The following is a 17,617-nucleotide window of genomic DNA, read 5'->3' on the forward strand; positions in this document are numbered from 1 at the left end:
GCCAACCGGAGCATGTCCATGTAGCCTCTCTGGCTAGCATGGACTCAAAATGGTCAGTTTCCTTACATCTTGACTCCTGGCTCTGAGGACGAGTGTTTTGGAGATCAGAACAGGAGCCACACTACCTTTTATGACCCAGTAGCAGGAGTCACACAGCGTCACTTCCATCAGGCTCTGTTGTTTGAAGCAGTCACAAAGCCCATCCAGATGCAAAGAATTTGCAGCTACGTTTTTAAAGCTGCAGTGATCTGTTCTTCAGTCACAAATAATGTGCCCTTTTCTCACATGCAAAACACACACCCTTTTCCAAGATTCCTCCAGACTCTCATTCCATTAGGGCACCTGGCTCGGACTGTTTGAGATCCGCTCTTCTTTATCGTGGGCTCCCCGTGAAGCTGCTGTAGAAGTCTTAGAAGTATTATTGTCTAGCTGACATGGGCTAAGAGGCATGCCCTTTGGATTCTTCAGGAATTTGGGGTATAACTAAGAGGAGACACAAAAAGCACCATTTTAAGTCTTTCTGAGGCCATTAACAGGATCTTACAGTTATGCACTGCATTTCCTGAGACTGTTTTCCTAGCATTACTCTTGTAGAATGTTCCCCATTCTGATTTTGTCTGCTTGTTTTCTCTTGGTCTCATTTAACCTTTTCCAAATCCCCTTCCCTCAACTCCGTATTTCCTGCAAAATTGGGTCTAGAGGCTTGATTTGATTAAGGTTGAATATTTTGGCAATAATACTTTGTAGGTGATTTTGAATACATTATACTGCATGATATCTATAGGTATATCATGTCAGGTTGTCCTATTGTTAGTATGTTAGGTTCCATCACTTGCATATGGTGGTGATCCCCAGGCCTCTCCATTGTAAAAATGTACATTTTCTTCCTTGTAATTTTCATGGAATTTGTGGGGTGATACTAGGAAAAATATGAAATGCTGCAAAAATTCATGTCATCCTTGTGCGGGGACCATGTTAATCATCTTGACATACTTCCAATTTTAGTCTGTGCTATGGAAGCACGTCCTGCCCTGGCTCTCACGAATTTGTAACTGTAATTGGTTCTTTGCCTGATGCATGTGGCAAGTCAATATGCTAAGGCAGCAGAGAAAGAGGTTTAATCATAAGGCCGCCAAATAATAAGACAGGAGAAAATCCCAAATCTGTCTCCCTGAGGAGTCTGGGGCTAGGGATGTTAAGGGTTTTGGAATGGGCCAAAGTGTGAAGACGGTTGATTGGTCAACAAGTCCAGGGTGACGTCATGGGATAGGGAGATAAAGAAACTATATCTGTACATTGATTTGGTTCCTCTGTGGGATCTTTAAAATGGTTGACATCAGCTACTCCGCTAGAATTAAGGATTGGCTTAAGCCGTTCTTACACAAAACCATTATGATTCTAACATCAGAAATCCCATCTATAGAAACAATGGGGATACAAATGGTCAATATCTAGTGCTACATGAATTTTGGTTACAAGGAAGTGGGTCAAATTGCAGCCTGACTACTGCTTAATTATAACTATATTTCTGCCCAGAATTCTTGTTAACCCTGTGAGGACAGCTTCAAATACAGCTCTTCCATCTCTTGTGCCAGCACCTGCTCCTGCTCCAGATGTCTGTTGACTTAGGCTTAGAATATCCCTAAATTGCTCTCACTTCCTTGGTGGTCATTTTTGCTACCTTTGGTTAAGCCGTGTTCGTCTTTTCTCCAGATTTGTTGTCATTCAGATTTCACCTGCTTTCTATCCTCCAGAAATTCCTGTATTCTTCTGGTCTTCTGGTGGCCCTCTTTATTGTGTTCATGTGTTTTTATGGGTTTCATGTGTACGTAGGAAATACAGAGAGACAGAATGTGTTGTGTAAGGAGATTTGAGGCAGGAAGTAGGGAGGTAGTGTGTGTGCTGTGTTCAGTCAGACATCTCTGGACAACCTTTGCTCTTGGGAAACTATATCCCAGGGCAGAAATGAGGAAGTGTCATATGTATCAAATCATTACATTGTATCTCCTAAATATATATCATTATTATTTGTCAATTAAAAATTTTAAAAAGGGCCAGGTGTGGTGGCTCATGCCTGTAATCCCAGCACTTTGGGAGGCCATGGTGGGTGAATCATTTGAGGTCAGGAGTTCAAGACCAGCCCGGCCAACATGGTGAAACCCTGTCTCTACTAAAAATACAAAAAAAAAAAAAAATTAGCTGGACGTGGTGACATGCACCTGTAGTCCCAGCTACTTGGGAGGCTGAGGCAGGAGAATTGCTTGAACCTGGGAGGCGGAGGTTGCAGTGAGCAGAGATTGCACCACTGCACTCCAGCCTTGGTGATGGAGTGAGACTCCGTCTAAAAAAAAAAAATTTAATTTAATTTAATTTAAATTAAATAAAAAAATAAATATCAGAGGATAAAGATAGAAACCAGGTTATTGTGGATTGTATTACGTTTTCCCCAAATTCATAGTTTGAAGCCCTCATTCCCAATGACTATATTTGGAGACAGCATCCTTAAAAAGGTAATTAAGGTTAAATGACATCATAAGGGTGGAGCCCTAATCCAACGTGACTGGTGTCTTATAAGAAGAGAAAGAGACACCATGAATGAGTGTGCACAGAGGAAAGGCCATGTGAGGACAGAGCTAGAAGGTGGCCATCTGCAAGCCAAGGTGAGAGGCCTCACCAGAAATTAACCCTGTGGACACCTTTATATTGGGCTTCCAGCCTCCAGAACTGTGAGAAAACTAATTTCTGTTATTAAACCACTCAATCTGTGATACGTTGTTGTGACTCTAGCAGACTAATACACATAACATGAAAGACATGACCTCCAGGAAGTGACTTATCCAGGCTTTAGAATTTATTCTGTAACCAGTGGGAAGCCATTTGGGTCATAAGCAGGGGAGTAATGGGATCAGAACTTGGGAGCAGGAAGATCACTATTGGAGTAGTCCAAAGGAACTCCAGAGTAAGGAGACAGTAGAGGCAAGGACACCAACTAGGAGGCATTTTAAGCGTATGGGTGAGAAATGATGATGGCTTGAACAAAGGCAGCTGGGTCAATAATATAATAACAAGAAGGTAAAGTCAGCAGAATTTGTTGACTGGTTGGATGTGGGGAGGTAAGAAAGTAAGAAATACCAAATTCTTCCCAGGCTCCTGAATTGCATCTAGTAATTGAAATGAACATTTATTTGTTCATTGCAGGTAGTAACTGCAATGAACATTTATTTGTTTTCTACCCAGCTTCCTTCTTCCTAAGAGCTTCCAGATTGTCACTCAACACGATCTCCCAATCTCTCTTGTTGTACAGCCCATGTGCTTTGGAGAAACTGAACTCTATCTTGGCTTTAGAGGTGGGCCTGGACTGACTTACATTAATTAGCACATTCCATGGCTCTCACTGTAGTTTTTGGTTCAAGAGTGACAGTGTGATCTAAACCTGCCAATCAGTGAATGCCAGAACTCTTGATTGGAATACCGGGACTGAAGTGCCCTTTCCCACTTGACAAGAACAGGGAGGTGGATAGACCTGACTTATTTGAAAACCATCTTGTGACTCCAGGCCCCAGGAAAATGGGCCATAGACTAGAGCTGACCGTAGCAGACCAAAGCAAGAATAGATCCCCAGTGGTATCCTTGGGCTATTGGATCAACCAACCATGAAGTCCTTGACTCTCGTGTTATAAAGCCTAGAAACCCCTTTATTCTTTAAGCCAGTTCAAATTGGATTTTTATATTACTTGCCATATAAAGATACAGGTTAATTGCCACTTTAGTACAGTAGGCAGCGCATCAGTCTCATGAAGACACAGGTCGTTGGGTAGATGGTGGTGCCATTAACCAGGAAATGCAAAGCAAAAAGAGGGACTGGTTTGAAAGGAGAGATGCTTTGTCCTGAACTTGCACAACCCCACATGTTTGCTTGATGTTGATCCCTGGGCCTGTGGGATTGAAAACACAGAAAAAGAAAACTTGGATTAACAAGTTACCTCTATAATAATGATGCAATGTGTTTACATATGTTGGCTTTAGTAGCCACAGCCAACAGTTTTCCACAGTGGCTGGACCATTTTACACTTCTGTGAGGAGGTTCCACTTGATTCACAGCCTTGCCAACGCTTTTCCGTCCTTTTCATTTTAGCCATTCTGGTGGGTGGTATTGCATTTGGGTTTTAATTTACATTGTCTTCATGACTACTGAAATTGGAAACATTTTCATAAGTTAATTTTCTCTGATCTTTTTTTCTCAGCTTTTTATTATGAAAATCTTCACCCACAGAAAAGTTGAAAGGCTGGCATAATGAATATGCATATACTTAGTACCTAGTACCTAGATTCAGACAGTAGTTAGCTTTTTGCTATATTTGCTTCGTGTATGTGTATGTGTATATAATTGTTTTGCTGATCTATTGTAAAGTAAGTTGCAATCATAATGACACTTGACCTATATACCGGTATCTCCTACAAATAGACATTTTTCTATATAATGAAAAAACTGTGATCATATCTAACACGATGATATGGTTTGGCTCTATGTCCCCACCCAAATTTCATCATGAATTGTAATCCCCACATGTTGAAGGAGGGAGGTGATTGGATCATGGACTGGTTTCCCCATGCTGTTCTCATGATAGTGAGTGAGTTCTCACAAGATTTGATGGTTTGAAAAGTGGCAGTTTTTTCTTCTCTCTTCTCCCTCCTGCCGCCTAGTTAAGAAGGTGACTGCTTCCCCTTCTGCCATGATTGTAAGTTTCCTGAGGCCTCCTCAGCCATGCAGAACTGTGAGTCAATTAAATCTCTTTCCTTTATAAATTATCCAGTATCAGGGAAGTTCTTAATGGCAGTGCAAAAACAGACTAATACGCAATTAACAATTTCCTAAAAATATTGTGTAATGGTCTGTGTGCAAGTCTCCTCCGTTGTCCGCAAAGTACCCGTAATCTACTTTTTTGAACTAGAAGCCAATCAAGGCCAAATCCTTGCATTTGATTGTTATAGCACTTTAAACAGACACCCCCACCCCATTTTCCCCATCCCTCATCCATGACATTGAGATTTTGGAGAGCCAAATTCTGTTCTAGAAGTCTATATAAAGATTTTTTGTTTTTTGTTTTTTTGAGATGGAGTCTCGCTCTGTCACCCAGGTTGGAGTGCAGTGGTGCAATCTCGGCTCACTGCAAGCTCTGCCTCCTGGGTTCACGCCATTCTCCTGCCTCAGCCTCCCAAGTAGCTGGGACTACAGGCACCCGCCACCATGCCCAGCTAATGTTTTATATGTTTAGTAGAGACGGGGTTTCACCATGTTAGCCAGGATGGTCTCAATCTCCTGACTTCATGATCCGCCCACCTCGGCCTCCCAAAGTGCTGGGATTACAGGCGTGAGCCACCATGCCCAGCCAAGTCTATATAAAGATTTAAGGAAAAAAACACTCCAAAACTTCACTGGCCTCAAACGATTATTTTATTGTATTTTACAATTTTGTCAATTGTGAATTCAGGCAGAGCCCAGTCAAGCAATTCCTCTTTTTCGCATGACATTGACAAGGTCACTTGGTGGTATCCACTTGTCATATGGATATGGTCTGGAGACTCCAAGATGGCTTCTGCACACTCATGTCTGAGACCTTGGTTGGGATGGCAGGAAGGCTGTGATTAGCTGGGACTGCCCACCAGAGCATGTCCATGTTGCCTCCCTGACTAGCATGGACTCAGAGGGGTCAGTTTCCTTACATCCTGACTCCTGGCTCTGAGGAGGAGTGTTTTGGGGAAGAGGACAGGAGCCGCATTACCTTTTATGATCCAGTATCGGGAGTCACACAATGTCACTTCCATCAGGCTCTGCTGTGGCTCCCATTATGCTCTGTGACAAAGCCCACCCAGATTCAGAGAATTTGCAGCTATATTTTTGATTTTTGGGTTTTTTGTTGTTGTTTTTCTGTCACCCAGGCTGGAACACAATGGCACAATCACAGCTCACTGCAACCTCAACCTTCTGGGGTCAGGCGATCCTCCCACCTCAGCCTCCCAAGTAGCTGGGACTACAGGCACACACACCACCATGCCCGGCTAATTTTTGGATTTTTTGTAGAGGCAGGATCTCACCATGTTGCCCAGGCTGGTCTCGAACTCCAGGGCTCAAGCAATCCTCCCACCTCTGCCTCACAAAGTGCTAGGATTATTAGGCATGAGCCACCATATCCGGCCTGTTTTTAAAACTGCCATGGTCTGCCCTCTGGCCACAAATAATTTGCTTCTCTCTCACATGCAAAACAGGCACTGCTTTCCAAGACTACGCCAAAGTCTCATCCCAATGTGACATCAGGCCAGGCTCTTTGAGGTCTGCCCTTCTTGGGCTCCCTGTGAATCTGCTATGCAACTACACCCTCAGGAGTCCTCGAAGCATTGCTGTCTAGCTGAGAGGTGCTAGGAGGCATGCCCTTTAGATTCTTAGCTCTTTGTGTAACTAAGAGAGCACAAAGCACCATCCTACATCTTTCTGAGGTCATTAACAAGGGTCTTAGAGACATATTCCCTGAGATAATATTTTACAAGCATTGTCCTTATAAAAATACTCCACAATCTGCTTTTGTCTGCTTGTTTCCTCTTGGTGACATTGAACTTCTCAAATCCCCCTCCCTTACCTTCATATTCCATGTAAAATTAGGTTTTGATGCTTAATTGGATTCAGGTTAAATATTTAGGCACAAATAATTCATAGGTGATTCAGTATACACACTGCATGATATCTATAGGTACATCATGTCAGGTCATCCTGTATTAACAGGTTAGGTCTCATCATTTTCATAGAGTGGTGACCCCAGATCTCTCCATTGTAAAAATGTACATTTTCATCTTTGTGATCTTTGTGATTTGCATGAGATTTGTGGGGTGGTACTACGAAAAATGCAAAATGCCTCACAATTCATGTCATTCTAGTACAGGGGCTGTTCTAATCATCATGGTATCCTTCCCATTTTAGTTTGTACCACGGAATCAAGTCCTGACCTGACTCTTGTGAATACAGCTCTTCCATCTCTTGTGCCAGCACCTGCTCCTGCTCCAGGTATCTGTTGACTAAGCCGGGAATATCCCTAAACTAGCTCCCACTTCCTTGGTAGTCATTTGCCTACCTTTGGTTAAGCTGTGTTCGTCTTTGCTCCAGGTTTGCTGTCAGTCGGATCCTGTCTGCTTTCTATCCTCCAGGAATTCCTGTATCCTTCCGGTCTTCTGGTGGCCCTCTTTATTGTGTTCCTGTTTTTGTGGGTTTCATATGTACATATCAAATGCCCACTGAGAGACAGAATGTACTGCGTAAGGAGATTTGAGGCAGGAAGTAGGGAGATAGTGTGTGGGCTTGTGTTCAGTCAGATGTCTCTAGCCAACCTTTACTCTTGGGAAACTATATCTCAGGGCAATGATGAAGGAATATCACATGTATCAAGTCATCACATTGTACTATACATATATATGTATATGTGTATATGTGTGTGTGTGTATATATCATTATTATTTATCAATTAAAAATTCAAAAATAAACTTTAAAAAAGTTTCAGAACATGAAGATAGAGACCAGATTGTTATGGACTGTGTTTTGTGTCCCCTCAACACTTGCAGTTTGAAGCCCTAACCTTTAATGTGACTAAATTTGGAGACAGAGTGCTTCAAAATGGTAATTAAGGTTAAATGAGATCCTAAGGGTGGAGCTCCAATCCAGTATGACTGGTGTCTTATAAGAGAAAGACTCCAAGGATGCATGCACAGAGAGGAATAGCCATGTGAGCACATAGTGAGATGACAGCCATCTGCATGCAAGGAGAGAGGCCTCGGAGAAACCAGCCCTGCCTGATGAAGTTGAATTAACAGGTACCTCTCTTATAATGATGCAATAGCTTCTTCTTTGCAAGTTAAGAGGGACACACACACACACACACATACACGCACATGCAATATCTCTCAATATATAAGACGGGTTAACAATTTCTGTTAGTGCTGCTGAAGACTGTGGGAAGAATCTAAAATTGGTGCTACCCACACACAAGGTCGCATCATGCCCATCAATTTATTTTGATCTCATGGAAGGCGTTTTGGAGCAGTGCTCAAGAAATAGCTCAACCAAAAGAACATCTAAATTATGTAAAAATGAACTCCAATGATTCAGATCTATTAATCTTACATAGTAAGATTTCAAACATGGTACTGTAATTCCAAAACACAAATAACTGTAATAATTTGATCTCGTAGGAGATAAATTCTACCTGATTTTTTGCAGGAAAAAGTTGGAGAACAATACTTTATCACCTTCAAATATATTTGGTAACTGGAACTGAAGGGGAGACAAGTGTAGCCAAGCCTAGACCAAGGATGATCATCAATAATGACAGCTATTTAACAGATGATCATCAATAACGACAGCCATTTGACAAATGTTCATGGAGTGCTTGCTATGTCCCAGGTATTCTCTGAGGTGCTGAGGACGCAGCACTAAACAAACATGAATAATGATGATAAGAAAGACATTTATTGAGCTCTTATTGTGGGCTAGGCCCTGAGCTCAGTGCTTTGTATACAGCTGACCCTTGAATAACATGGGTTGGTTTGAACTGCATGAGTCCCCACTTATACATGATGCTTTTTTCAGTAAAAGTTATACCATGGGCTGGGCATGGTGGCTCACACCTGTAATCCCAACATTTTGGGAGGCCAAGGTGGGCGGACTACAGGGTTAGGAGTTCGAGACCAGCCTTACCAAAATGGCAAAACCTCATCTCTACTAAAAATACAAAAACTAGCCAGGCGTGGTGGCCTGTGCCTGTAATCCCAGCTACCCAGGAGGCTGAGGCCAGAGAATCACTTGAACCCAGAAGGCGAAGGTTACAGTGAGCCGAGGTCATGTCACTGCACTCCAGCCTGCACAACAGAGCGAGACTCCATCTCAAAATTAAAAAAAAAAAAATGTATACTGTGTGTGTCTGACTCTCCTACCTCCCCTTGCAAGCCCTCCACTTCTTCCACCTTGGCTACCCCTGAGATAGCAAGACCAGCCCTTCCTCTTCCTCCTCCTCCTCAGTCTGCACAACATGAAGATGACAAGGATGAAGGCCTTTATCATGACTCACTTCCACTCAATGAATAGTAAATGTATTTTCTCTTCCTTATGGTTTTCTTAACATTTTCTTTTATTTGGCTTACTTTATTATAAGAATACAGTATATAATACATATAATACGCAAAATATCTGTTAACTGTTCAATAAGGCTTCTGTATATAATACATATAACATAAAATATCTGTTATGAACTGTTATCAATAAGGCTTCTGGTCAACAGCAGACTAGTAGTAGCTAAGTTTTTAGGAAGTCAAAAGTTATATGTAAGCCAGTGGCTCACACCTATAATCCCAGCACTTTGGGAGGCTGAGGTAGGAGGACTGCTTGAGACCAGGAGTTCGAGACCAACCTGGGCAACATAGCAAGATCCCACCTCAATAAAAATTTCAAAAATAATTTTTTAAATTTAAAATGTTATATGTAGATTTTTGACTGCGTAGGGGTCAGTGCCCTGACCTTCTCATTGTTTGAGGGCCAACTGGGTTTTAGCTTATTTGTCCGACCCGCACCACAACTCTGTGAACTACTATCATTATCTCCATTTTACAGATACAGAAGCTTCTGAGAGGTAACTCACCCACGGTTACAAAGCCAATTGAAGTGGTAAAAATTGGACCCTACTCAGGCCTGTTGGCTTCCTGAAGTAACACAGCAATTGACTAGAAACGGCTGCTAGAAATGCTTCATAAGTAGGGAACTAGGCCATTTAAAATTGTATTTGCTTAAGCATTCCTTTTTTACAGTTGATATAAAGGTAAAATTCAGTACAGTTCTACCAAAACTCAACAAAATCTACATTACTGGAGCCCAATCAATGAACTTTCATCATGATATTAATGACTTAAGCTCATGGATCTACAGAATTATATTGTGACTAGCATGTACCTTGGCAAACAATTTTTTTTTTTTTTTTTTTGAGACAGAGTCTCCCTCTATCCACCAGGCTGGAGTGCAGTGGCACAATCTCGGCTCACTGCAACCTCCACCTGCCAGGTTCTAGCAATTCTCCTGCCTCAGCCTCCCAAGTAGCTGGGACTACAGGTGTGTACCACCATGCCTGGCTAAGTTTTTGTGTTTTCAGTAGAGATGGGGTTTCACCAGGCTGGCCAGGCTGATCTCGAACTCCTGACCTCATGATCCTCCCGCCTCGGCCTCCCAAAGTGCTGGAATTACAGGCATGAGCCACCGCGCCCGGCCCGGCAATTTATTTTTTAACCACTTTAACTTAGTATTTTCAGTGTTTTACTGCTACATTTTGTAACCACTGTAATATCTACATATCATCTGTACTATTATTTACTTAAAACTTTTACTTGATGTTTTAAAGAAAATTTAGTATTACTGCTCTAAATAAAGAGACATTAAATCGCTCAATAAATATTTACAAAGTGCCCAATACACACTAGGCAGCAGTGATATAGCACTGAAAAAGAAACTAAAAAATATCCCCACCCTCATGGAATTAATGTTCTAGTAGGGGTGACAGACAATAAACTAGATAAATGGCCGGGCAAGGTGACTCATGCCTGTAGTGCCAACACTTTGAGAGGCCTCGGCGGGCAGATCATTTGAGGTCAGGAGTTCAAGACCAGCCTGGCCAAGATGTGAAACCCCGTCTCTACTAAAAATACGAAAGTTAGCTGGGTGTGGTGGCAGATGCCTGTAATCCCAGCTGCTCAGGAGGCTGAGGCAGGAGAATCACTTGAACCTGGGAGGTGGAGGTTGCAGTGAGCAGAGATTGTGCCGTTGCACTCCAGCCTGGGCAACAAGAGCAAAACTCCTTCTCAAAAGAAAAATAATAAAGTAAAATAAACAAGATAAGTAAAATATATAGTTAGAGACTGATCAGTGCTGAAGGGAAAGGGGGGTGTCAGTCCATTCTGTGCTGCTGTAATAGCTGAGACTGGGTAATTTCTAAATAACAGAAATTTATTCTCTCATAATTCTGGAGGCTGTGAAGTCCAAGATCAAGGCACCAGCATCTGATGAGGGCCTTCTTGCTGTCCTCACATGGTGGAAGTCAGAAGGGCCAACAGGGGGACAAATTCTGTGTTCTCACATGGCATGTGTAGAGAACCCACTCCCCCAACCCCTTTTTATAATGGCATTAATCCATTCTTGAGGGTAGAACCCTCATGATGTAAACACTTCCAATTAGGCCTCACATCCCAACATCGTTGTTTCGGGGATTACATTTCCAACGCATGAATTTTGGGGCATACTGTCAAACCACAGCAGGGGATATCAAGTGTGTGAGTTAAAACTGTTGTTAAATAGTTAAAATTTTAGATAGAGTGGCCAGGGAAGACCTCATCGCGACAGTGACTTTTGAGTGAAGAACTGAAAGGGACAAGCCATGTGAAAATCCTAGAGAAACACAATTCAGGTAGTGGAACAGACAATGCAAAGCACTGAGGACCAAATGTATCTGGGATGCTTAAGGAACAACAGGGAGGTCATGGGCAGAAGCAAGGAGACTAGAGAGCTAATGCAAAAATCCAAGAAAGAGGTGATGGTGACTTAAACCAGAATGATAAGAAATGATCAGATTCTAGAAATATGAATGTTAAGTCAACATTTGCTGATAGGCCAGTTAGCTGACGGGCCACTACAAAGTGTAAGGGTTAGGAGAGGAGATCAAGAAAAATCCCAAAATTTTGGCCTGAGCAGGTAACTGGAAGGATGGTGCCCAATACATTTCTTTTTTCTTTCGTTTTCTTTCAATGAACCATGTGTACAGTTTTTCATGTTTCTCCTTTTTCCCCCCACCCCCAGATTTGCATTCTGTCACTGGCACCACAACCTCCTCACTCAAGAAAGAAATTTAGAAAGCACTGGTATTCAAAAGAACAGATGCAAAAGCTGCTTGAGGTTTTGCTCATCTAAAGCCTGTGTGTTCTTTGGAGGCTATGACTTTTAAGGGCAAGTCATAAAAGCTAAAGTGGCCCCTGCCCTGTTCACCAAAACACTTGTTCTAAGTTGTAAAACACTGCAGTTCTATGATTCTGAAATCTTGAAAGGATTATAATGAAAAAAAAAAAAAAACTCTATTTTCAAGGATCCAGCAGATACTTTTCAGAATACTGATATTTTGTATATTGTAAATATACCAAATATACTCTGAATATTATCAGTATCAGCTTTCTCAGAGAACAGAAATACTACTGGCTCTTAGGATTTAAGCTATTAACACATATCTGTGCTTGAAAGCCACATGCCACTTTTGTCAAATGAATTGATGCAGTTCAGCATCATAAGCTCAAATATTCATTAATTTCACCTTTTTCTGATTTATTCACTTGTTTATTAGTTCAGGAAAAGGACAGTTTAAATAGAGTAACAATATATACACAATAATAGTTTCATGATGACATTAAATAAGACAAATAAGGCAATCTGATTTTATGTTAAACATTGGCCTATTACTTTATTATTAAAATAATAGTGGTATTTGAGTTTGGAGCCAGTATTCTAGTCTTTGTACAAAGATAATGCCTTTCTTTGGCATCAATAAATCAGTATGCATCTATCTTAATTATATCAGCATAAAAAAATAGCTTACTGTCCTTGGCAGTAAATAACATTGCCTTCAATTAGCCAAATTATATTTCTATCTCAAACTACATCCAGTACCATATATCCATGTCATCAGAGAAATTTTAATTATCACTGCAGATTGTGTTTATTTTTACATTGGACTGTATCACAAACCAAACATTTAAAATATGAAAAAGGAAAAAACCTTCATATAACTGCCTCTCAATGCGCCTCCTCTCTAAAGCTTCTAGGCTGCTTTCTCCATTGGGCTGCAGACCTTCCTGTCTAGTAGCTCCTGGACACCATGTGTCCCAAACTGAACTCATCCTTTCCCTCCAACTGCCCCTGTTCCTGTGTTCTGTGTATCTATTCATGACATGTCCATCCACCTGGTCAACCAGGTTCAAAACCTGAATCTCTGACTACTCTCTATACTTCACTTCCTGTATCCAATTGGTTGCCAAATACTGCCCACTGAACAGCTTCCAAGCATCTAACCTCTCTCTATCTACTGCTGGAATTCTCTTCCTGAAGCTCGGATTTATGTTATTATTTGCCCCCAAACCTTGCATTTTCCTCCCATTTTCTATGGAATGGCCTAACTCCTTAGAATGGTACCAAGACTTTCCAGTTTGGCCATGCCTTTCCACCCCACTCTACCTTGTTTTCATTGTCCTCTGAATTTCATTTATAAAGGTGACTGGGTGATGACAATCAATGAATTAGTGGCCAATGCCTTTTAAAGTTTTATTATTAAAAAATAATAAAAAAGAAAGAAAGTTTTATTATAGTTCTCAAGAGAAGGGGCTGTGCCTATGACCACACGAGAAAGTATTAGGGTCAATGAGGAAGTAGAGGGAGCAAGGAGAAAGCCCAGAGCCTTTATTGCCATGGGAAGCAATGGGCGAGGCAGGGAAAGGAAGTCTGAGCAAGCTTAGGATGGAATAGTTTGAATAATGTTGGCGAGATCTGGGATATAGGGGTGAATTTTAGTTGTCTGGTACTTGGCCATGGGGTGATTTATTACAGTGACTTGGGGCAGGGAAAATATTGGTGTGTGAGATGGATAAAGGTGGTGTGGGGATATAGGCTTGGGTTGGTTGGTTTGTATATGAAAGGGGTGTTCACAAGCAAGTTGTTTGCTATCTCTAGGAATTAGCTAACTCTGGAGGGGCAATTCTTCCCCAGGTCCCCAAGGCCCCAAGATGTCAACGCATCATAAAATACAGAAAACAGAAACTAAAATCCACAATTAATACACACCCCCCTTCCCACACACCCTTTACTCCCGACTCCAGTAGCCGCAGAAATGCTCTTCTAGACGAAGTAAGTTCTGTAGCGCATCTCTCAACAATCTGCTACCACCCATAGCCCTGGCTGAGGACAGCCATCAAACTTGATACTATGCGACCATGGTCCTTCCCCTGGTCACTGGATAGTGATCGCACCCAACACAGGCACCCCCATCTATAGGGTGGCTGGCGATCTGTGGCCATGTGGCCTGCCTGGACCAATCGATAAACTGGACCAATCGGATTTCCATTTTTAGGGATTTAAATTCAGAGCCATAAAAAGAGATTGTCAGTTGATGATGAGCTAGGACACCCTGAAGTACACTCACAACCTTTGCAAATGTGCAGTCTAGTGCTCCACTAGATATACCCACCCCGTCCAACCTCCACCAAAATACTAACCAAATACAACACACTAGTTCATTATCTAGACTATAATAACTCGCTGGGGATAGTGCTGGAAGTTTTTGTCTAACATTTCTTTCAAATACCAAGATTAACAGAGTTGCATAGTGAAAAAAAACTGTAGGAAAGAGCTGGACTTAGGCCTGGAGCGACGGGCACAAGATGCCTTTATTTTAAACCCCTAAAAGTGTTGCAAAGTGTTTTTAACTTCATATAAATATTTAAGGATCACATGAACACAGTCCAGTACAAATGGGTCCAGGAGCTCAACGAGCGTTCCAGCTTCTTCGTAATGTTCCCCTACTGGGCAACTAGCGGAGGGAAGAGAACTTCCGGCGCCCCCACCTACCGCTCCCCTGCTGTGTCCCACTGCTCTAAATCTGCAGACTTGGTCGATTGCTTCTGCCTGGGCGGTACCGCCCGAATCGACTGCTCCTGTCTGACGCGTCCCCGGGCGCGGGAAACGAGTTTCAATCCACTTTCCTGACCCCAACCATCCTGCCCAGTGTCCGCCTCCCCGTCTTCTACACCCCTAACTCCCTGAGGCTCCTCCGAATCACGCGAGTGGAAGCGGAGAAGCTCAAGTGGCCGCCATGTCGGAGGCTTATTTCCGAGTGGAGTCGGGTGCCCTGGGGCCTGAAGAGAACTTTCTTTCTTTGGACGACATCCTGATGTCCCACGAGAAGCTGCCGGTGCGCACGGAGACCGCCATGCCTCGCCTAGGCGCTTTCTTCCTGGAGCGGAGCGCAGGCGCCGAGACTGACAACGCCGTCCCACAGGTGAGCCTTTGGGTGCGGGGTCCCGCCCGGAAAGACTTCAGCTCCCGGCGGGCCTCGCGGCCCTGGGACGCCGCGTCGGGGCGCGCTGCCCCCTGGGATTTGTAGTTTTCGTGGAGCCAGGGCCGAAGGCGCTAACGACTTCTTCCTGGGAACTCCGCGGGGGTCTCGTCGCGCTCAGGGTGGTCTCCAGACTTGTTATTCGCCATCTGTGGTGAAACTACACTTATCATAGGTCGCCAAGCGCCTCCAACATTGATTTCATTTTTGAAACTGTCCAAATTCGTTAGTGTCTTCCCCCTACCCCCTGCAACGTGTGTTGAATGCTTGAAGATTGGCTCCAGCTGAACACTTCAGAATTAGAGTTCTGATTATGTTTGCCTTAAAACAGCTTTGGGCTCTGTAAGAGCATGTGATAAGTGGGAACCCCAAGTTGCTAGATTCATGCCTGCATGATGATGACAGGATCAGCACCCACTTACTGAGGGCTTACTTAGTGCCAGCATGGATGGGTGTGGGGAGTAAGCTTTTCCCTTTAATTGAACAGCCAGAAACGTTGGGTCACTTGGCCAGGAGCTTCAGTTAGTGGTGAGCTGACTTGGCCAGGAGCTTCAGTTAGTGGTGAGCTGGGATTCGGAACCAAAGGTTGTATGGCTTCAAATATAAAACTGTCCCAGGAACAGGGCTTGTAATGATTATGTTGGATTTCCTGTTTCACCTGTTTTGTTTAGAACAATGTTTTTTGTTTGGTCTGTTTGTTTCAAGTTAATTTTTATCAAAGTAATACATAACCAACGTTTTAAAAGTCAAATAGGCCGGGCGCGGTGGCTCACTCCTTTAATCCCAGCACTTTGGGAGGCCGAGGCTGGCGGATCACGAGGTCAAGAGATCAAGACCATGCTGGCCAACGTGGTGAAACCCCATCTCTACTAAAAATACAAAACTTAGCTGACTGTGGTGGCGTGCGCCTGTAGTCCCAGCTACTCGGAGGCTGAGGCAGGAGAATTGCTTGAACCCAGGAGGCGGAGTTTTCAGTGAGCTGAAATTGTGCCACTGCACTCCAGCCTGGCTACAGAGCGAGACTCCATCTCGAGTCAAATAGTACCAAAAGATTTATAAGAAAAAATAACAGGCCCTGCCTTGCTTTTCCCACTTCCCCTTCCAAGTCCACAGGGCTCATGTACCTTTTTTAGTGGTGTCTTAAGATTCATCTCCGTATTTCTAAATAATATTCTTAAACTTACCTTGTTGGGTTGTTTTTTGTTGTTGTTGTTGTTTTTTGGATGTAGACATTATCTGTTGACTTTGTATCCTAGCAAATGAGGATTTCGTTCCCATACACACTGGTAAACATGGCTCTATGCTGCCCATACTTTATTCATATTTCCTTAGTTTTTAGTTAATGTCCTTTTTCTGTTTCAGGATTCCACCTAGGATACCACATTGCATTTAGTAGACATGTTTCCTTAGCCTCCTGACAGTTAATCAGACCTCCTTGTTCTAATGACCTTGACGGTTTTGTGGAGTGGTGGTCAGGTATTTTGTAAAATGTTCCTCAATTGGAAATCTTTGGTTTTGGGGGTAGTTTTGTTTTTGTTTTTAGTTTTTTGTTTTTTTGACAGAGTTGCCCTGTCATCCAGGCTGGAGTACAGTGGCATAATCTCAGCTCACTGCAGCCTCTTCCACCTCCTGGGTTCAAGCGATTCTCCTGCCTCAGCCTCCCAAGTAGCTGGGATTACAGGTGCCCACCATCACACCCAGCTAATTTTTGTATTTTTAGTAGAGCCAGGGTTTCACCAGGTTGCCCAAGCTGGTCTGGAACTCCTGACTTCAAGTGATCCACCCACCTCAGCCTCCCAAAGTGCTGGGATTACAGGTGTTAGCCACCTCGCCCAGCCTCCTTTGTTTTTGTTTTTATTCTTTTTTCTCAGGATTAGACTTGGTTATCAGCTTTAGGGAGGAAGACCACAGAGGCAGGCAAAGTGCCATTTTCATCACATGTTAAGGGTGCCTACTATCAACAGGACTTTTTACTGTTCATTTGAACCTTGGCAGAGGTAATGTTCATGAGGTTGCTCCACGTTTTCATACTGTACTCTTTGGACGGAAGTCATTATCACTCACTGAAGGAGGAGGGAGTCATGTTCCACTTCTTTGAGTGCAGAGTGTCTCCATTAATACTTTAGAATCCTTCTGCATGGGAGATTTGTGTAGGAAGGTTTGTATGACATTTAATTTCGTTTATAGGATTATTCAGACTTTATTTCTTCTTGTGTTCATTTTGGTATATTGGTTTTTAACTAAAAATTTGACCATTTTACTTTTTTTTTTTTGAGACAGGGTCTTGCTCTGTTGCCCAGGCTGGAGTGCAGTGGTGTGACATGGTTCACTGCAGCCTTGACCTCCCAGGCTCAAGTGATCGTCACACCTCAGCCACCTATGTGGCTGGGATTGCAGGCGCATGCCACTGTGCCCAGCTAATTTTTTTTTTTTTTGAGACGGAGTCT

General features: G+C 42.9%; 1 protein-coding gene and 2 pseudogenes across 5 annotated transcripts in view; 1 reads left to right on the top strand and 2 right to left on the bottom strand.

Annotated features, from left to right (window-relative positions):
* Positions 1-17,617, top strand: part of GINS3 (GINS complex subunit 3) — a 69,362-nt gene that overhangs the window by 43,843 nt on the left and 7,902 nt on the right. Inside the window, exons 4-5 of one of the 5 annotated variants that reach the window (XM_077983778.1) lie at positions 6,974-7,057; positions 14,561-15,113. In XM_077983778.1, the coding sequence (XP_077839904.1) occupies positions 14,928-15,113 (186 nt within the window). In that variant the 5' untranslated portion in view covers positions 6,974-7,057; positions 14,561-14,927. 5 annotated transcript variants of the gene reach the window in all.
* On the bottom strand, positions 925-1,023 carry LOC114674570 (U6 spliceosomal RNA; annotated as a pseudogene).
* Positions 6,894-6,993, bottom strand: LOC114674574 (U6 spliceosomal RNA; annotated as a pseudogene).

Source organism: Macaca mulatta, chromosome 20, assembly GCF_049350105.2.
Source record: "Macaca mulatta isolate MMU2019108-1 chromosome 20, T2T-MMU8v2.0, whole genome shotgun sequence".
Taxonomy (NCBI): Eukaryota; Metazoa; Chordata; class Mammalia; order Primates; family Cercopithecidae; genus Macaca; species Macaca mulatta.